General features: G+C 27.0%; 1 protein-coding gene across 1 annotated transcript; it reads left to right on the top strand.

The window, feature by feature from the left end:
• Positions 1–1,541: 1,541 nt before the first annotated feature.
• LOC134835156 (mucin-2) lies at positions 1,542–21,284 on the top strand. Its single transcript, XM_063850026.1, has 5 exons — positions 1,542–1,569; positions 16,294–16,481; positions 17,821–18,037; positions 18,092–18,346; positions 19,249–21,284. The coding sequence occupies exons 1-5, from the start codon at positions 1,542–1,544 to the stop codon at positions 21,282–21,284; spliced, it is 2,724 nt and encodes a 907-aa protein (XP_063706096.1).
• The last annotated feature ends 1,457 nt before the right edge of the window (positions 21,285–22,741 follow it).

A 22,741-nucleotide genomic window follows, 5' to 3' on the forward strand; every position in this document is an offset into this window, starting at 1 on the left:
TTTGATCTATGTTGCACCGATTGATCCACAATTAGGGCTGAATTTTTTTTTGGGTTATTATTCAAAATACGAAGTCATCACTTGTCTTTAGCGTTTATTGTCTGTCGTTTTCCGTTTGTTGCTTTATGTTTATTCATCATCATTCATTTTTTTAAAAAATTTGAAAAGTTGCATAAATTTTCTTCTTCTTCTTTCGTTAATGGTGTAATGATATATAGGTTAGCAGTGGTTATTATGTTATTTGCCATCATTTTTGTGTGGCGGTATGCAGCAAATGCCTAAAAAAACATAACAAAAGATCAATATTGTATCATGTCAGGCAAAATAAAATGCAAAGCAACAGCCATTGATGACAATTACAAGACACAAAACCATTATTATAAATTCATATAGAAGATTTTTCAGAGATATTTGTTTGATTTGTTTGCAAAATCGGTTGTATTGTTGATGCTTCGCCGGTTATTGGCTCACTCACTGACATAATTTACATTTTTTTTTTGCTTTTTCGACTTTGGGAATATCGGGCGATTACAAAATTTGAGAGAAAAATGGGAGTGTTAAATTAAATTTATTTGAACTGGAAAATTTGATATTTTATTAATTTTTTTTTTATTTAAAAAAATTAAAAAAATTAAAAATTAATTTTTTACTTAATGGAAATTAATTTTTTATTATTTAAAAAATTTTTCATTTTAAATTAAAAAAAAATAATTCAAAAAAATTAAAATTTGCGGTTACAAACTCTTGATAAAAATGGGGATTTTTCGTTATCAGCTGAAATTGCAATTTAAATTTCATAAAATTTTGATTTAAATATCATTTTAATTCTAGATTCTCAAGTGAATAGTTCATTTTAAAGATTATAACTTTTTAAAAAAATGAATTTTTTCTCTATAATTTTAATTTTAGTCTTCAATTTTGACAAAATTTTTACAACGAGCAACATTAATGAAGCTCCTTCTTGTGTTTTTACGACAAATCTCCTTTCCAACGATTGTTTCTTTACATTTCAACGCAAACATCAGCCTGGCAAAAGCCGGATGCTATAATCTCGAAGCCCGAATGTTTCTGCTATGTGAATTTCAAAGCATGTCAACACTGTGGGATTTTTAGCAGTTTTTGCATGATTCTTTGCATCAACAAGTTTATGCAGGATCTTCATTCTTCGAACCTTTGAATGTTTTTGCGGAAATTTTTTAAAATTAGCGGATAAATATTTAATAGTTAGCTTGAAAAAAATGTCATCTCTTCAAGAGTTTGTCCCGGAAATGCTACGTTTCAAATCGTGCGGAGGATTATGAACAAATATCGTGGATGTTATCGCGAAACAGGATGTTCAAAGTCAACATGATTTTGAACATTTAACTGTCAATGTGAATCAATTTTTTCCGTAATTTGGATAGTTTATGCGGGAATGCAGTAAAAGCTGATGGTTTTGAAGCAATTTTGGAAAACCTCAAATATTTCCGCCATTATTGGAAGAGGAATGTAATCTACCTTGTCACGGAAATCGCTCACAAATTTGTGGAGGAGAGTATGCAATGAGCGTTTATGAAACAGGAGTCGAAAGTAAGTTAAATTTTAATTTAAGAATTTAAAAAAAAAATTTTTCTAATACTTTTAGTTTTTGTTCTCCAACCTGATGGCACAGAAGTCAACATCGAAGACGAAAATTATTGGAAAAATTAAAAATTTCATCATTTCTTGTCCATTTAACGTCAAAAAAGGTCGCACCCTGCGGCAAGCATCATCCGAATAAAATAACTTTAGACACGTGACATGACAAAGTAACGTCAGTCCATTAGCACGCCAAATTGCCAATAATTAAATCTCAAACAAAAACTATTAATGTATTAAGTAATGTAATAACAATAATTGAGCATCATCTAAGTAAACCCACAAATCAATCAAAGATGATGGTTTCTGATAACTTTTTTTTCTCTTTTATGCACTATTGTGCCAAAATGCTCGTTCACAACTTTTTTAAACACACACAAAACCTAATAAATAAAACATTTATCGCTTGTACGTGCGATGCGAGTGCGATGATGATCGCCGATACGTGAATTAAGTAATTTTTCTGTACCTCGCTGAAAATAGAAAAGTGAACGTAAAATTTATTAGTCAGTGTGTCAGTGGGTACGTCGCATCGCCTGTGTATGTGACAAAATTGCAAGAATGTATCTTCTTTTATATTGTGAGAGAGACATTTACTTATGTTGCACGATGATGTTGCAATTCACAATTTTTTTTTGTTGTACCTCGATCCAGATTTGTCTTTTATTAAATATAAAATTAATAATTGAAAATTGATCGATAAACGTGCCGTGATTCATTCATTACATTGCCGCAGCAAAATGTTGGCAACAGGCGTGAATGTGCGTTGTAAATAATATTATAAAAATTTTAATTATTTCTTAACATGTTATTATTGAAATGAATAAAAAGTTAGGAGCCCACAAAAGTGTGTAAGAAGGAGTGTTTGAACAACATTAAACTCCCAAGAATTTTTGTTACAAAATCTAAGAACTTTGTGATGTCACCTCTTTTAAATTGCAAAACTTAAAAACTTTTGTTTGATATTCAGGACTTGAGCGTATTTAGTATGTATTCGTTACCTTTCGTACTTTTCTAAAGTTTTCTTTGAAAAAATTTACCAAATGCTCCCGAAATATTTTGACAGAACCATTTATCTTCAGTTCTGTTAAAAGAAGAAATCATCTTGTAGTTTTACAAGGATCATCTGGTATGGCATAATTCTTGACGAGCAAACGACTGACGGTATCTTCTGACATTTTATAAAAGGAATGGACTATGAAACAATGATGAACGTTTTGCGGCATAGTATAGAAAAACGTTGCTAAGTCGCGTTCTAACAGTTTTTTGTTCATTTTTTTAGTTGCATTGTAAATTATCTCAAAAGACTTAAAGATATATTGCTCTCCTAAATTATTGCTTTCATATGTTAGTGTTCCATAATTTTTTAGAAATGCTATTATGAAAACTTGAATTGGTTGAAATGGAAATTTGATTGGTTCTCCTAAAAGAAGTTCATAAAATACTTCGCCATCGTTAAAAATACCTATGATGCGGAAACCAATGTCTTGTTGTCTTCTTGAAGCAGTCCCATCCAAGTCCCATCTAAAAAGAAAATAATATTGGAATTTAGTTTGTTGGTATTTTTTCAGACAAAAGAGATAAGAGATTTCAATAATTTGAATTCTAAAAAGATATTTTCAAAACTTTCAAAAATAATATTTGCCTAATTAACGAATTTCAAATTTTCGTACTCCTCAATATTAAAGACTAACAGACAGACAAAAGTTCATTCAATTTTTCAATTTTCAATATTAATAATGCATTAAAAAGTGAGTGGACTGGACTAAACTATGATGTCATACAAAACATTAATGTTGCTAATTATTTGCATTAGCTTTGATAGTTAGAACTAAAATCCGGGTTATAATTACAGGTTGTTAGTTCATCAAAGCTTTTAATGCAATTAAATTTTCAACAAATTAAACAAAAAATTAATTTGTTACAAATAATAAGCTACAGCTTCTTCCTTATTCGCAAAATAAATTCTCAACTAACTCAAAAAAAAAAACACATTTAAATAAATTAAACGTAATAATAATCGACCGCATATGGTGCCTTGTGACATGTTTCTCATGTTCACATGCTAGTTAACTGTCTTCTAATCACACAATCCCGTCGAAGCTAATAGTTTTTCTCGATATTCGCATTATTCAATAATTTTAATCAACAACCATTTATGTTGCTGAGTGCATTTTTGTGTACTTACGGCAAATAACGTAAATGATATTTCTTTATTTTTTCAGTACTCGGAATACGTGAAAAATGTACATTATGATAAAATGAAGCAAAAGGAATCATCATGTAATAAATTTGAAAAACATAATTATTTCGTAATATTAAATTTTATAAATTGTTTACTAGTCTTTTTATTTTTTTCTTTCGCCATTTATTAAATAAGTATGTTCATTTGCTTAGACAAGACTGAAACACAGCAGTAGACTTTTCTGAATAAAATTATATTATTATTCGTTTGTAAATAAATAAATATATGAGAAAACAGCAATTAAAGGGTCAGTTGTTGTTAGAAAAATGGAAGTTGTAATGAACTGGTTTGTTATTTTATTTTTTATGCAGAAGAAGAAAAAAACATAAAATGACATAATATGTGTCTTCTTTACAATTCGCATGAGAAACCGACAATGATGATTATTAATGTTTTTATTGAAAGATCGTTTCCATAACACATCATCATCATCATCGCAACATTGTCTTGTAACATAAACAAATTACTTACATGTCCTTGTACCTTTTTTGACGAATATTCCGAGTAATGTAATGTAATGTATAATGTTTAAAAGAATATTATTTTTACAACGATTTTTATGATGATCATTTGTTTTATTAAATAAACCATAAAAAGGGTGAATTAAAATAATATCAAAATAATGATTTTTTTTAGATAGGTTCAATTAGAAAAAATGTTTCATTTTATTAAACTTATTTTCCTTAAATTTTAATTATTAATTGAGTTTGATTTATTTAAAAAAAATAAATTTTAATTTTATTGTTTTAAAAATTTATCATTTAATTTTTAAATAATTAAATTAAAAATAAAATAAATAATATTAGATTAAATTAATTTTTATAATTTTAAATTATATTTAATTTAATTTTATATAAAAAATAAATATTTAAAATTTTAAAATATTAATAAAAAAAATTAAAAAAAAAAATTAAAATTTATGTATTTAATTTATGATTTAATTTTTTATTAGCTTTAATTATAAAATAATTAATAAAAAATTATTTTTTAATTTTAAGTTTATGATACAAACATATAGGTTAAAATATGAAACATTTTACCCAATCAAACCTACCTAAAAAATATCAAAATAATATTTAAAAAATGTAACTACAAAAGACTCACCTGCTTCACGACGAACAACTTCAAAAGACAATCCTAAATAATAATATCGCTATTTTTATTTTATTATGTTATGTTAAAAATGTTAAAATAATAATAATATTGCGATCCTCCTCAATTATTTATTATTATTATTTTTTTCTCAAATATATGTTTAAAAATGTATCTATAACATTAAACACTTTTTCAAAAAAATTCAAGACATTGAAAATTCACGCGATATTTTTTTTTCGATGGTTATTTCAGTTCATTTACACAAACTTATAACACTCATTAGTAACCTTTTTTTGCATCTTGAACCATCAATAGAGTTACATCTATAACTTACTCAGGGTCTTTTGTTTAAACATGTATATTACATAGCCCAAAGTATAGATGTATGAAAATAAATGTAAAATTGTCATCATTAAAAAAATATATGAAATGGGTTTGAAATAATAATGTTGTATTGTGTTTGTTTTAGTTTTATTTTTGTTACATGCAATGTAATGGGAACAAGTGTTTATTATAGTATTTTGAACTTTTTTTTTTGAAGAATAATATAAAATTATAATAAAATTTAATTTTATAATAATTATAAGTTTAAGATTTTTTTAGGGTGCGAATGTTTAATAAAAATAACCTTGATCAAGTCCACTTAACGAATCCATTCGAGTGTCATTTTTGGAAGTTATTAAGATTTTTTTGCATGACTATCGTGAACTTCTTTATCATAAATAACAATAAAAAGCTATTATTTTAGACACGCATGCGAATTATTGTTATTAGTTAATAAATAATAAAAAAATGAAAGGAATTCATATATATTAAATAAAAACAATCATCATTAAAAAACTGAGATCCTCTATAAATGCAATTATGATAAAATAATTACATTTTTTTTTTAAATTTTAAATATTTTTTTTTGTATTTAAAAAAATGAATAGAATAGATCTGTGCTTAGATAAATAGTTTGCAAAAAAAAAAAAAAAATCAACAACATATAACAACAATGAATGATGTTAATACAAATCGTTAATAAAACATAGAAAATTACAATATAATACTACTATAACAGCTAATAATAATATTAAAAATATCCGTTAAAAGATTGATGATCAGTTACGTCGTCGTCATCGTCGTGTGAGTAATACAACAAAATATCGTGAATCTGTGTGAATATTTGAATTTAGTATGAAAAATGGTTTACCTTGAACGTATTTATGAATGTCCTATAATATGTCTAGAAGGCAATTTTAATTTATTGTGTAATAATAATAGTTATAAGACTATTTAAAGAAAAAATAAGAAGCATTACGTCGTCCTCACTCTTGATGTAGTATGTGTTTTAGATGTTCATTTACATGCCTCATTGCATTTTAAAAAATAATTATTTTTTTGTTGATGATTGTTCTGTCTGTATATCAAATTCACTTGTCGCACAAAGTTATTAACTTTTTAAGGTTTTTAGGTGCTTTTTATTGAAATTTACTTAAAGCTCCTTTTTTTAGGTTTTTTCGAAAATTTTTAAAATTTTTTTCGAATTTTCGAAAATTAAGAATTCTTCAGTTTTATTTGTAATTTTTTTCTAAGTTCGAAAATTTTATTTTTAAAATAATTTTCGAAAATTTGTAGAATTAATTTCGAAATTTCGATTTTTTTTTCGAAAATAAAGAATTTTTTAGTTTAATTTTTGGGATTATTCAAATTTTTTTTTTTAAGTTCGAAAATTTTATTTTTTAAATAATTTTCGAAAATTTGTAAAATTAATTTCGAAAATTTAATTTTTTTTTCGAAAATTAATAATAATGCTTGAAAAATTCTAAAGTTTAACTTTTTGGTTAGATTGAATTTATTTTTATATTAATTTTTTAAATTTTTCGAAAATTATTTAAAAATAAATAATAATAGAAATTTTCGAAATTAATCTACAAATTTTCGAAAATTATTTAAAAAATAAAAATTTCGAACTTAGAAAAAAATTACAAATAAAACTGAAGAATTCTTAATTTTCGAAAAAAAATCGAATTTTCTAAAAAAAAAATTTTTCGAAACCTCGAAAATAATTTAAAAAATTTTCGAAAATTAATTTTAATAAAAAATATTAAAAAATTAATCGAAGTTTCTTTATTTTTTTTTAGGTTTTTTTATTTATCTCTTTTTATTTTTTTTTCCAAGCAAAAATCACTTGCTAAAAGTTTATTTCGTTCACACTTGACTTCAGTCTCTAATTGATCAAATAATGATAAACAAAAAAAAATCAATCGTTGTCGTTGTCAAAATCAATTTAAGCGCGACTTGCACACATAATTTTGTCATCACTTAAAATGTGCAGACATTATTCCATATTTGATCTACTTTAATGGCAATGCATGCCTTCGTACAACATGAGATCGTGTCTCACTACACTTTTCAAAGTCCTTGAAACATTTTCATGCAATTTATACTGTAACGCGAAGATGTATAATAACATGAAAAATTAAACAAAATATTTCATTTTATGTCGACGCAACTTTTTTTTCGAATGCAGAATCGAATGTTGTTGATCTACCATCATTAAAGCTGATGCGAGATGATTGCCATCACATATCTGCCACGAAAAGAAGTTCTAATTAAGATTTTGTTGCGAAAATGCGTTCACATGTAGTACGTCCTTCGCTAATTTGATGTGAGAGAGCTAAAAACAAAGTCGCAGCATGAACGTATATTTTTTTTACATGACATGACACGATCATGATCTTTTCTCTGTGATGGTCACACATCATATGAAACATGAGAATACGAAGATGATGAGTGAGAAATGAATGGCGAGAACATAAATAACAATAATTTAAGTAAATAGTAAAGGTTAAATGGGAAAGTAAGTGTTTTTGAAAAGTGCAAACGGAGCAATTACGAGGACGAGTTATTATTTTTAATTTGTTATTGTTTAATTTTTTTTTATTTTGTAAAAAAAAATATAAAATTTTTTAATAATATTTATTTTTTGTTTTTTTTCAGATTTTCAAGGATGTAAAAAATCGGAGAATTTTTTAGAAAAATTTTCCAATTAATTCAAACCAAGCATTTTCAAAAATTTTCTCAAAAAATAGCTCAAAAGATTAATTTTTCTATATTTAAATTAAATTACAAAAAACAATCGCTTAATACTTACCTTGATACCCAAAATTAGATACTGAAAGTAAGGAAGTGCTAACGCCATGCCATTCCATATTAATAAATATATAGATTGACCAGCGGTGATAATTCTGTCAATTATTGTTGTAGTTCCGCATTTTCCTCCATTTTATTAGCTTTTATACCTTTTTTTGACAGCGATCATCATCTAAGTCTTATAATACCTTTAACTTAACGATAATACCCGTATCATATTTAATAATAAATGAATATATTCAGTAAGTCACAACTTGTTAGACGATCATAAAAACAAAAAAAAAGAACATGCAGTCGCTTCATGTTTTCATAATCAACTTTGTACCTTTTTGTAACGACTGAACGAAAGACGAAGCGTTAATGTTACTTACCTTAGAGAGTGAAAGGAATCTTGTATTATAGGGCTCGTAATATAGAGTCATTTATCGTAATGTTTATTATTATAATGCACTAACTAACATCTATCTAAACTTTTGTTTTCTTCTGTTCCATCTTTTGCTTCTTTTTCTGCAGAAACGAAAAGTTACTACAAAATATTATAATATAGCATTAAGAAAGATATCCGCATTCGTGTGAAATATCAGTATTTTACCGGAGCCCTACTACTGTTGAGTTTCATGCTTCGTCTTCGTTATTTTCTTCGAAACATTACATGGAAAATTATTTGCATAAGTGTGACTTTCCTATAACGTTATGCGAGTAAATTTAGAGACAGGAGTTTTATAATAGATGTGATAAAGTTATATATTATTATTCATCATGTAATAATGTGTGATCATCTTCAGCTGTTTTTTCACGTAATGCCAGTTGAATAATGTAGGTTAGTAAGGGACGTTAAATGCAGTTTAATTCCGATTTTAAATAATAATAAAAAAAAAGAGGTGTCGACATCAATTCAACCGTCAGAGTTTACCCGAGTTGTACCTTGAAGTTGCAGCTTATATGCAGACACATGTCGAGCAAGAGATGAAACAAACAAACAGAAATGAAGAAAAAAAAATCTTAAAGTGAATAAAAACTGGAGCAAATATTAGACAGAAAATCCATTGTTTTCGAACAAACGCAACGACGACGTAAAAATCTACAAAAATGTCTATTATTTATACATTTGTATGTATATTTTTATTTATTTATATATATTTTTTATTATATAGGTAATTGTTTCAAAATTTTTTAATTCACAAGTCGAAGTCTTGTAAATTTTTAAAAATATTTTATAGTGCATTTTATTTATTTATAAATTAAATGTGAAGAGTTAATGTTTCGCATTGTTAAGGAAATTTGCGAGATTTTGAACTTTTTATGAAAGTTACTAAATTTTAAATTTAAAGTCCATCTAAGAAATTGAAATTTAACTAATTATAGTTAGTTTAATAGAAACTTTTAAAATTACATAAAAACATTGGAATCATTAAAAATTGTTAGTTGCTTGATGTGTGAAGTAGATTTTTATTGAAAATTTTTCTTTGTTTCAATAAGAGAACCTTCTAACTAAAAGTTGTCAAATTTATTGCCTTCTTTAGAAGTATACAATTTTCCTTCAAGTAGATTTTGTTCCATCTAAACTTATGATAACATTTTCTAAATCTTCTTCTTTTGACAATTCAGAATCTTCCGTTCAGAAGGGTCTTTAATTTTGAACGGTATTGTGCCTGATCATGATCCAATAACTATCTACTTCTTTCGATGCGCCCGAAGACTTCCGTAACGAAGGGAATTTAATTGGCATGAACTCAAAAAATCAAATACGAGTAGTCATAGCGATCGCATACCGCCTTCCATCAAATTAAGTTAATAAGAAATCTGTTCTGCCATTCTAATATGATATTATTCGGAAGTATTTAGAGTTCCTTTTTGTGTTTAATTTTTCGATTGCATTAAATTTTTCATATTCCTCTTCAATAAGTTTGTCCATCTTAGGTATTGCATATATTTCATTAGTAAAGTCTTTGAAAGGATTTTGTAAACCTGCAAAAATAAAATAAATTTAAATGAAAGATTGAAAAAATAAGATTAGTTAGGTTAAGTTGAGATTAAAAGTTTAATGTTCGATATACTTACTGCTAATTCAACCAAATTTTTCACAATAACTTTAATTTCGCGAAACTTTAATTTCTCACAACTTTTAGAGGTTTCTAACACACAATTCGCCACACTCACGTGAAATGTGAGTAAATGTTGTCCCATTCAATTGTTGAAACATATAAATCACTGCAGTTATAAATACATTAACTCGGAATTGAAATATTTTTTTTTATTTCGAAGAATAATGAATGAATAGAAAAAACTTTTTTATGCACCGCGAAAAATATTTTTCCTTTGCAACTTTCGACATTGTAACATTTTTTTTATTGTTTTTTTTTATTTCGTTGTCCTAATGAACAATTGTAGCGGAAATATTCTATTTTTTGTTAAACTAAAACAAATGTTAAAAAAAAAATAATATTCAAATGAGGTCGTTTTGCTCCAATTATTTGCCTGAATTTATTAGAGATGATTGAGATAAGGATCAGAAATGTGCAATATTATTAAATTCAAAGTTTGTTTAAATTCTGTTAATTATTTAGAATCATGTTAAAATAAAATACTTACTAATGATCAGGTTGTTGGTAATTATTGTCGAGATTTTTCTCGTTAATTTATGTTCATTTATTTATTAATTTAAAGCTGAACAATTGTGCCTGAACTTTGTGTATAATTGTAGAATTTGTAGTTCGGCAAAGTAACAACCAAACACATGAATGATAGAAAAATGTTCCCACACTCCTACTCTATAGATGATTGCATGATGCCATTTTTTTCATTATTTTAATATTTTTTTTTGTGTACTTCACTGAACTGTACTTGCAAACAATGCAACACAAAACAATTGGCCAAATCTAAGACTTGCCTAAAATCATTCATTCTGTCGTTTCATTTCGGCTCATTTTCAGTACTCGGCAGTAGTAGTACTTGTAGAATGCTCGTGATTATTCTACAAAAAAAAAATAATTTGGTTGCACATTTTTTGATGAATTTTCCCATCTAAGGTATCGCCAAAGTACGAAAAGTTCATTCATGCTTGTTGAGTGATGAACCCACAAATAACTTCAAACGTCGTTGAGATGTTTCGGATGAACTTTATTCATTTTCTTACACTCCTCAAAACATCAAAAACATTCATTCAGTATACGGAGTACATTTATTTTTACGCCAAGTACTGTTTGTTTGTTGCATACTCTCATAATTCTTTTCGACACACAATACCGTTGTTGTTGTTATTTCTTGACTTGGCTCGGCTCGGGTATGTGTGTTCGGAGATGCTGTTGCAGCAACATTACATTACCTTAACTCTTCCTTTCATTTTCATTTCATTTATGTGTTAGCTTTGGAAAAGCACAGTCGACATTTCGGATCGCAGGAAAAAAATTAAAAAAAAATATAATAATTTGTTATTCCGCGCGTAGTGGTACAACATCAACGCTTAACGAGCGCTGGTAGAATTAAAAGGTTAAATAAAAAAATTAAAGTTACAAAAATATGAAAAATTAATAAATTAACTTGTGAAAAAAAAATCATCAAATATTACAAAATAAAATAAAAAAAAAATATTAATCAATCAAACAAAAATGATTAATTGAAATCAAAATTATGTGTGAAACTGTGAATTGAATAAAAAAGATAAAAATTTTGAAAAATTATAGTAAAAAAATGAAGAAATATTAAGAGATATAAAATTTCATTGCAAAATAAAATATATGAATAAAAATTTTTGAAATAAATAAAATTATTACAAAATAATATTTAAAAAAAAATCTAATAACATATATTTGTGTATTTTTAAAGGAACTTCATCAATTTTAATAATTTTTGGATATTTTAACACAAAATCATGAAACTTAATTGCACCGGTTACGCTCTCTTTGGTAAGTAATTAACAAATTTTAGCATAAATTTTATTAGATGTTAATTTGAATGTTTAATTTATTTAATTAATTTATAATGATATATAATTTTAAAAAATTAATTTAAATTAATATTCATGTTAATTTTGCATAATTTGTTTTTATTAAAAAATTAAAGGATATTTTAAATGGAGACGCCTTGTAATTTTTGTATAAATTTAATTAAATTTATTGCTTGGTTTGAATTAAATGGATTAGATTTTAATAGGTCTTTTTAAATAAATTTAAAATTTCATTAAAAATTTATATTCTTTTAAATTTAAATAAAATAAGATTTTGTTAAAAATACAATTAAAATAAATAAATAATTATTTTGTAAAATTTAAATAAATAAAATAAAATCTTATTAAATGAAATAAAATAAAATAAAATAATTTTATATTAAAAAATATTTAAATATATTTGATTTGAAAAGTTAATATTTTTTAAAAATTTCAAACTAAAATTAAAAATTAAATTATTTTTTTTTTAATTTAAAAAGAAATAAAATAAATTACCTATTATAAAATAAATATTATTAAACTAATTAACTTTTAAAATTAATATTTAAAAGAAATTAATTTTTAAATGAAAAAAATTAATAAATTAAAAATTTTTTAAAATTTTAAAGTAAAATAAAAATATTTTTTTAAATTTAAATTATTATTTTTTTAAACAAATCATTAATTGACCTAAAAATTTAATTGAAGCGAATATTTTTAAAACAATTATTTTAAATTAATTTTGAGTTTCTAAAAAATTTAAAATTTATTTATTAAATTTTTAATTAATTAATTAATTTTATTTAATTAATTTAATTTAATTTAATTAATTTTAATTAATTTAATTAATTTTTGTTTTCAACACTCAAAATTAATTTTTAAATAATTCAATTAAAAAATATTAAATTTAATTGATAAAAATTAATTTTTTCAATAACTTCCTCCAATAATAATAAAAAATCATAAAACAGATAATCACTTCATCATAATTTATTACCCATTTCTATTGTTTTCCTTTAATGGTTCGCGTAACACGCCGAAACCCATACGAAACATATGTCGAACATCTTTGTTCATATTGTCACATTAGTTCCGTATATAACGCCAAAACTCAGATTTTTCATTGTTTCACTTTTGTTTAACATTGTAACTGATTCACCTGTCATTATGTCACAAAAATTAAGGCCAGGAAATAACACCTTACTGCAATTTATGACTCTACGTTGGCTCGGCATTAAATGATGTCCCCTCGTAGCTTAAAATAATTACACAGCACCAAAAAAAAAAAAAACGAGACGGATGGATGATCATAATTTTTGATCATTATTATGAAATTTTGGTTTTTTTCGGTGTGTGCGGTACCTGCTGTAAAATATTTATTTATTGCGGGTTGATTGTTTAAATTACAGTCATTGTAAATAATTATTGCCAACAAAGTCAAACCGTACTCATTTATTTGTTTGTTGTTGTTGTAGGTGTCTGTTTGAAAAATTTCCGTGCACCCCGAAATTTTTCCCACAACATGTTTGCTAATATTTAATTTTTTTTTATAATAATCATTATTATTTATAATTTTTTTTTATAATTATGTTATTTTTTCCTCATACAAGGTATTTGCATGAGCATGAGATACACACGTTATCTTACTTAATTGATCTCACTTTTGGTTTCATTCGTGTGTAGTTCTTGTCCCGGTAGCGGAGCGACATAAAAAGTCAAGTATTTAGCAAACAATTGAATACAATGAAGATTTTTTCTCGTTCCATTGTGACATACTAATGTGGCAAAAAAGTCATGAAAATTCTTTTCTTGCAACGTTAAAAAATTTGTGTTACTGTAATTTTATTTTATGCGTTTTTTTTTGTGAGGAAATTACAATTCACGCATCTTTGTTTAACTAAATAAGTTTTTTTTTCAATAAAAATTTTCATAAATTTAAAAAAATTGAATTAAAAGATAATTTTGTATTCAATGTTTATTTTTATTAATTTTATTTTAATTTCAATAAACATATAAAAAGCAAATAAATTTGAATATAATAAAACTTTAAAATAATGTAAACTCGTTAAAAAATATTTATGCAAAAAATCGCGGCTAATTAAAATAAAATTAAATCAAGAAGAAGGTCGATTCACTTTTTTTTCTTGAAGTAATTTTTTTTTCATTGATTTTCAACATGCATGAATTCCATATAAGAATGGGAAGGTGATTGCATTTTAAAAAGTAAATCTTTTTGAAAAAAATACTCACCAAGTAAACTCTTCCATACAAACATACTCAGTATGTTAAAATATGTTGTTGTTGATGATTATCTATTTCGTAATTGAAGCTTCTATCCACGATTGTTTCAGTATACGTTTTGTGATTCCGCGTAGATTTTATTATTCAATGAGTAATGAGATGTCCGTGTAACTAAGCGCACAGATGGAAAAAAGCGGTAACGAGGTGCAAAGTTGAATAAACTTCCTTTGGACATTTTTTTTTCGTTGTAATTTATTTATAAGAACAGTTGTTTGATGATTCAATTGTCCATATGAATAATTTTATTTTACAATCGAATATTTATTTATTTATTTGCCTTGTCAATAAAACAATATTTATGACTCGAAAAGTTGCATAAGACCTTCTGTTTCATTGGGAATAATTTTTTTCTTTAAATATTGTCAAATTCGTGACAAATGGCTTTCTACTGAAGCAAATGATGCGGAGTCAAGTGAGCGATCCTCTTTTCACGATTTAGTACAGCACGTGTTCAGACTTTTTTTTAAAGTGCTCGGTGAGTTGAAAGTAGTTGAGTTTTACTTTGGTTGAGGATTTGAGACCTCAAGGGATAAATTTAAGACCTCAAGAGATAAATTTGAGACCTCAAGAGGTAAATTTGAAACTTCAAGGGAAAAAATTAAGACCTCAAGAGATAAATTTAAGACCTCAAGAGATAAATTTAGGACCTCATGAAGTAAATTTAAAACTTCAAGGGAAAAATTTAAAACCTCAAGAGATAAATTTAGGACCTCAAGAGGTAAAATTGAAACTTCAAGGGAAAAATTTAAGACCTCAAGAGATAAATTTAGGACCTCAAGAGATAAATTTGAAACTTCAAGAGAAAAATTAAGACCTCAAGAGATAAATTTAAGACCTCAAGAGATAAATTTAAGACCTCAAGAGATAAATTTAAGACCTCAAGAAAAAAATTTAAGACCTCAAGAGATAAATTTAAGACCTCAAGAGATAAATTTGAAACTTCAAGGGAAAAATTTGAGACCTCAAGAGAAAAATTTAAGACCTCAAGAGATAAATTTGAAACTTCAAGGGATAAATTTAAGACCTCAAGAGATAAATTTAAGACCTCAAGAGATAAATTTAAGACCTCAGAAGGTAAATTTGAAACTTCAAGGGAAAAATTTGAAACTTCAAGAGATAAATTTAAGACCTCAAGAGATAATTTTAAGACCTCAAGAGATAAAAAAACTTAGCTCTTTATGTTTTTTGAAACTATCAAATTAATTTTTTTATAGCTTCAATTACTTTTCAAGGGCTCATATATCACTTGAAGTCTTAAATTTGACTCCAAATCCCTAAAAAATTAAAAAAAAACTTCATAAAATTGAAATTCTTCAAAAAGTAAAATTAATAAATTTTCCATCCACAAGGTCTAAGAGATTGTAGTTTAATTTTACGGTGTCATCAATTCAAAACAAAATTAAAGTAAAAAATGAGTGTAAGTGAATGTGCATGAGACGATAGCTAATTATCTCACAGACAATCACTTGTCACTCCAAAACTTAATAACCGGCTTAATTAATGAAATTTTCGAGTACAAAGGGTCACTAAAAGACGCAAAAACTTCGTTACATAACAATTTTCATCATAAACATGAAAAAATCAGAAAATTATGAAGTTTTTAGCTATTTTATTATTATTCTGTCTGTTTATGTCAGAAACGATGAAAAAAGAAGTATTCTGGAGGCTATTTGCCATGAAATAACCCGACAAAACAATAGACGGTAAATGCAAAAATAGCAATAAAAAATTGTTTATAAACATCTAAATTTGTACTGTAGGCCAATAATTAAACAATGCTGCTTGCCTGCCGGGTCAATCAATCGTACTTGTTTTTAATTTTTTTCTTCTCTTTCGAATAATTTAGATAAATAAATATTTTAAGCGGTTGAAGATTTGTTTTTTTTTTTGGGATGGGTTACTTTTTATTTATTCGTGAATTACCTTTCATAACCTCGTTTTTTCATGAAATTTATTTTTTTTTCCTTCACAGTGAGCACACTCAGTTGTTTCCTAATTGTGATCACCAATGGGCAAAAGAGCAAACCACCCCGATACAGTTTAGATAATATGCCAAAAACGTCGTTTTCGTGCCGTGATAAAATTCTTGGGGGATATTATGCGGATCCGGAGACGCAGTGCCAGATGTTTCATGTGTGCGTTAAAGTAGCGGGCGTTGGAGTAAGTATCTTGCGATTTTTCTATTAAAAAGTGACATTGAGGAGTACAAAAATGTGAAAAATTTCAATTTTTACATGAAAAAAGTGAATTTTTTAAGAATTTTCAAAATTTAAGTTATTGAGGAGTATGAAAAAGTGAAATTAACAAGAAATTTGAAAAGAAATTAAAAAAGTACAAGAAAAATTAAACATTAATGTCAATGAGAAATATAAAAAAGCTCTAAAATCTCATTTTTGACATCTTTAGTTAAAGAAAAAGTGAATATTTAAATATTTTAATAGATGAGGAGTACGAAAAAGTGAAAAATATATATTTAGCATCTATTAATTAAACAAAAGTCCTTTGAAAAAATTAAAAAAAAAATGAAAAATTTGAATAATATGAGTCTATAAAACTCTTGAGGATTACTAAAATATACTTCTTCGATATTTCTAAAAAAAACAAAAAAGTGAATTTTTTTAAAAAAAAAAAAATTGAATAAATTTAACACGATGGTTTGTTGATCTTGAACACTGAGGAGTTCTGAAATGTGAAAAATTAATTATTTTTCATTATTTTTAGAAAAAATTAAAAGAAATTTGATATTGACAGTTCAAAAATATTAAATTAAAATTTTTTAAAAGATTTTTTTTTTATTTTTTATATTGAGGAGTACAAAAATGTAAAATATCAAAAATTCAAAGAAATTTAAATTTCACTAAAAAAATTAAAATTATAAATTTTAAAAATCATAAAATATTGAAAAGTGAATTTTCTTATAAAAATTTTAAATCTTTAGTCGATCTCATGATCTTGAGGAGTACAAAAATGTGAAAAATCATACTTGACATCTCTAATTTAAATAAAAAATGCATTTTCAGTCAAAATTCAGTCTAAAAATTCACACGAGAGACGATCTCAAAAAATTTATTTTTAATGAAAATTCCCATGCAAAATGACCTTTTGCCATACATATTTTTGTTCAACCGTATTTATTCAATCATTCGATTAAAGATTTATCGTTATTTCGACGACTGAACGTTATAACCATTATTACCTGCATTGCTTTGCCTCAACTATGCATTGCATTGCTTAGACAAGATTTACACGTTTTTCTGTCTACGAGTAATAGTAATAATAATAACAATTGTTATTATTTCATATTCATCGCGAGTCTCGTGAACGAACGAAGAAGACTGAAAAACGAAACAAACGAAGATGTAGTTCACTAAAATTTATTACTGTACCTTGTTTTAGGCAAAGTAGCTGAGATTTTTATTTTTTTTCGAGTAAATTACGCTTGACATAATCCATCAATGCATTATATTGTCTCGAAAATTTATTTTTATTTCTCAAACAGATTCAAGATTACCGATTTTTGTGTCCGAATGGGACGGCGTTCAACCAAGAAGCGCAAGTTTGCGTGGATTTTGGCGACGTGAACTGCGAAGATGACACTTTGTTCTATGGCAGTGGCAATTTCGATCTTTATCGCTTGGGAACGGGATTCGAGAGCAAAAGAGCGCCCTTTGCTGATGAGGAAGAAGCCGATTTCCATTTGCAACGAGCTGAAACAAGTAAGAAATTTGATGAAAAACAGAATTTTTTCTTTCATGAAGTGTTTTTTGTAGGTGACGCTCGTCGCAGTAAGCAATTTATTGTGAATCAGAGCACTCGGTCGGAGCATCCGTTGATCCAGAAGCAGCACAATGGATTTAATAACAATCAGAAGGCGGCGTCGCCAACAGCAGCGGCGAGAACAGAGGCACCTGTGACGTTTAGAGCGAGTCCGAGCAGTTATTATACGCCAACGACGACGACTTCGACAACAACTACGAGCTCGTATAATGATTTTGTGCGCAAAAATAGCAATAATGACTTTTATAGTGAGTAATTTTTGAAAATTTTTTCTAGTTTTAAATTTTTAGAAGAAATTTTGAAGTCAAAAATAGTAAAATTCAAAAATTTTCGTCAAAATAATATTTTTTTCAAAATTTTTAAGAAATTATAATTAATTTTTGAGGAAAATTATATATAAAAATTCTTGAAAAATTAAAAGTTAAAAAAAATATTATTTGAGTCAAAAATAAAAAAAAAATGTAAAACTTTGTAAAGCAAATTATTTAAAAATAATTCCAAAAGTACCTAAAATTTATTAATTTAATTTTTTTTTTTATTAAAAATTATTTTTTTTAATTTTAATTAATTATTTTTATTGTTTTTTGTTAATTTTTGAACAGTTTCAAAAGTCAAAATTTTTTTAAAAATTAAAATTTATCTTTATTTAAATTCATAAAATATTAGAATTTGGAATAATATCAATTAAAAAAAAAAAAAAATTTTCTAAACTTTGAAGTAGTAAATTTTTTAAATTTCACAAAAAAAAGTTTTTTTTTAAATCCGTCAAATTTAATCGAAATTTAATACAATTTTTAAATTAGTATTCATAAAAAAAAACTAAAAAAATTATTTTTAAAAAAATTATAATTTTTCTTATTTTTTTTTTTAAATTAGGCCCCTCCAATAAAATTTTCTTTTAAAATAATTTTTAAAAAAATTATTGAATTTTTAATACTTTTTATAAAATTTTACACAAAAAAATTCTTAAAAAATTCAAAAAATAAAAAAAAATTCCCAAAATTTTTGACAAAAAAAAATCTCTTTCATAAAATTTTAATTTTTTTTCAATAAATTTTAATTATTTTATTTATTAAAAAAATATTTTTTTTAATTTTTTATCTTTAAAATTCATAAAATAAAAATTTAACAATTTCTCACTATTTTTCAGGTCACAACAACGAAGAAATCTTCAAATCCTCCCAAACGGGAAATTTCTTCAACAATCGCAACAGCGGCAAGGAAGATCACGACGACTATCAATCATCGTCGACCTCGACAACGACAACGCTTCGTCCTCGCCCTCGTCCCCGCAATCGTGGGCACATCAAAGCACGCGTAACTGCCGAACCCTACATCGCATCAACGGTCAACAGTAACAATTTTTATAGCAGCCAACAAGCAACAACGCCCAAAAGTAGGCCATCGTTACCGCAAATTACTCAACCGAATGTTTCTGTGAACAATCGCGGCAGTGCCTACAACGAGTACGATCGCTATTCGAACAAACTGAGTACGAGCAAAGCGAATGTAGAGAAGACATCAACACACTTATTCCCGACAAATTCGCCGGATTATCAAAAATACAACAACAACTTTGGCGCGAATTCAGTAGCACCTAACAAGCAAGTTTTCGTGCAATCTTCAACGGCGGCGCCTTTCAGAGCACAAAGTACGACTCCTTACCCCAGTTTCAACTCAATTTTCAACACAACTTTGCCCGCTTCGTCGCCAGCTCCCTTCCAAAAGGCTTCGTTCGCTTACAATACGAACAATAATCAACAAAGTTTCTCAAGTTCGAGCACTTCTACTACTTCAACGACAACTTTTCGACCTCCAACACCCTTCCAAGTGAACAATTTGAACGAACAAAGTCGCGAAACGCGTTTCTACAACAGCAATTACGAGACAACTGGCGCTCCGGTGCATCCTACGTTCCAATCTCGGTTCGCCCAACGACAAAGTACGGATGTCCCATTGAAAGATATCAAACCTTCGACATACAATCCCGGAAATTTCCATCGTTTTGCATCGACAGCATCTCCTTCGGCTCCAGCAGCTTCAAGTTCAGCCGTTCCCGAGTTTCAACCGCGTCGTTTCCAACCAAATCCGACACATTTTGAACCCACAAAGCTTGCTCCGGTGACAAATCCCGCTCAAAATGGTCCCTCCGCTCCTCAGCAAACGTCGCGCAATAATAATTTCGATGCTCAATATCACGCCCGACAACTTGCAATTGCTCAAATAACGATAACAACCCCGGCTCCCGTGACGACAAACCGACAAAATGCTCCAATTTACAATCGGGCTCCTTCAGGACGAGCTGGAAGTCGATACACTCCCGATTATGTAGATGTCACGACAATTTCTCCTCCATCCCAGACCCAAACTCAAGCAAAATCGCAGGAATATCGAGCGCAAAATGTTCAGCAACAACCGCAGCAAGTACAAAAAGTTCAAAATTACCAACAAGATCCCTTCCAGACGCCGTCAAGTGCGAAAAAGTTCTCAACTTTGGTGCCGAAAGAGCATTTGTACAGTCCAACAACCTTCAAACCCGACATTTTCAACGTCAAAAAGAACTATGGCCCATTTGAAATCAACAAACAAAAGCCCCAAACGCAACCTATCGTAGTAGCTCCCGTTCCGCAGCAACAACAAATCAACGTTCGAGTCAGCCCAGCACCCGTAAATGTCAATTCCAACGCAAATCGCTTCGAAATTCCGCAACAACAGCATTTCCGATCGACAGTTACGACAACGACCAGTACGACGCCCCGTCCCTTGGCTGAAGACGAAGAAGATGATGGTCAATATCGTCCGGAAATTTACGAAAAGGACCTTTACAAGAACAAACTGAAGGCGAAACTCCGTTCCAAGCAGAACAAACACTTCAATTATTATCAAACTACGACCAGCAAACCCTCGAACAACAACGACGACGATGAACTTTTCAATACGGCACATTCGCAAAATATCGCAGCGAGCGGAAATGAGCTTCGGGCTGAGAGAGCGAGACAAGTAGCAGCCAGCGTAAATAAATTACAAGAAGTTAAAGCGACTTCGACGACAAAAGCGCCCAAGAAAAAGGACGAAGAGAAGGATGTCAGTTACGATTATCAATATTACGACTTTGGAAATGAGCAAAATTCGTACGACGAGTTGATCGAAGAGTTTGGCAGAACAAAAGTTAAGAGCAAGAATTAAAAAAAAATTTGATTTTTTTTAAAAATTAATAAAAAAATGACATTTCCATGCCAGTATTGATAATAAAAGAAAAAAATAAATTTCAAAAAAAATTCGTCGAAAAATGTAAATAACGGCAAAAAATATTTTTTTAATAAAAAAAAAATAATTTCGGCATCTTCATTAAAAAAAATATATATTTTAAGAAAAAAAATTAAATATTATTATTTTATATTTTTAAATAAATAAATAATTTAAGTACTCATTCTGAAATAAAATAAAAAAAATATTAAATGATGAAAAATAAATGAACAGGACAATAATATTAAAAAAAAAATATTTTTTTTTATAAAAAATAAAAAAAAAATCAAGTGAGAGATGTGACATTAATTGACGACAACAACGACAGGTAGAAATGCAATAATTGATTCATTCGTATTTGATTTTTTTTTTATTTTTTCAATTTAAAGATTTCTTTATAAATTTATTTTTTTTAAATTCCTTAAATTTTTATCCCTGATTTATTACGAAGCAAAAAGTGGTTAAATGGCTTAATTTCGTGTATTTTCTGTCATGCCAGACACTTTTGATGACAAAACAAAAGAGAAATATGTTAAATAATTCAAATGGTTGAGCTTTTGTTGATGAGGATTATTTGTGTGAGAGAAAAAAAAATTAAAATTTAAAAGGTTTTAAAATTTATTTTATGGATTTTTTTTTCTAAATTTTGGTCAAAATATAGAGAAAAAATAATTTGATTCAAAATTTAGAGACTAAGGGCTATTTTTTCTTAAAAGAGCATAAAAAATGCAAGAAAGTAGCGGTACTCATTTGAATTTTGGACTGTCGTGAAAAAATTTAGTCAATAGAATGCTTGAACCTCTTTTCATGCTTTTAGCATCAAAGGAAATTATTTTTCTGTTGGCTAAATTTTTTCACGACGCCCCAAAATTCAAATGAGTTCAGATACTTTCTTGCATTTTTTATGCTTTTTCAAGAAAAAATAGCTCGGAGGTTGTGTCTCTTAAGACTTTCAAGAAAAATTTTACCATTCATGGGTCATATTGAGAAAAAAATATTTCCTAAATAAATTTTTAAATAAAATAAATTATTTGGGTAATAATTTTTTCAAAATAAGGGGACCCAAAAAAAATTAAATTTTTTATGACAAAAGTATTTTTTTCAGGTTATTTTTTTTGAAAATTTGCAAACTTTTGAGGACAAAAAAAAAATTTGGAAATTTATTTTGATTTTTTTTACTAAATTTTGGTCAAAATAGAACAAAAAAATGATTTAAATTAAAAATTAGAAACTGCGGATTATTTTTTCTTAAAAGAGCTTAAAAAATGCAAGAAAGTAGCGGTACTCAATTTAATTTTGGGTTATCGTGAAAAAATTTAGTGAACAGAATAGCTAAACCTCTTTTTATAAATTTAATTTCAAAGAAAATTAATTTTCTGTTATTTTAAAATTTTTTC

Source organism: Culicoides brevitarsis, chromosome 3 (genome assembly GCF_036172545.1).
Source record: "Culicoides brevitarsis isolate CSIRO-B50_1 chromosome 3, AGI_CSIRO_Cbre_v1, whole genome shotgun sequence".
Taxonomy (NCBI): domain Eukaryota; kingdom Metazoa; phylum Arthropoda; class Insecta; order Diptera; family Ceratopogonidae; genus Culicoides; species Culicoides brevitarsis.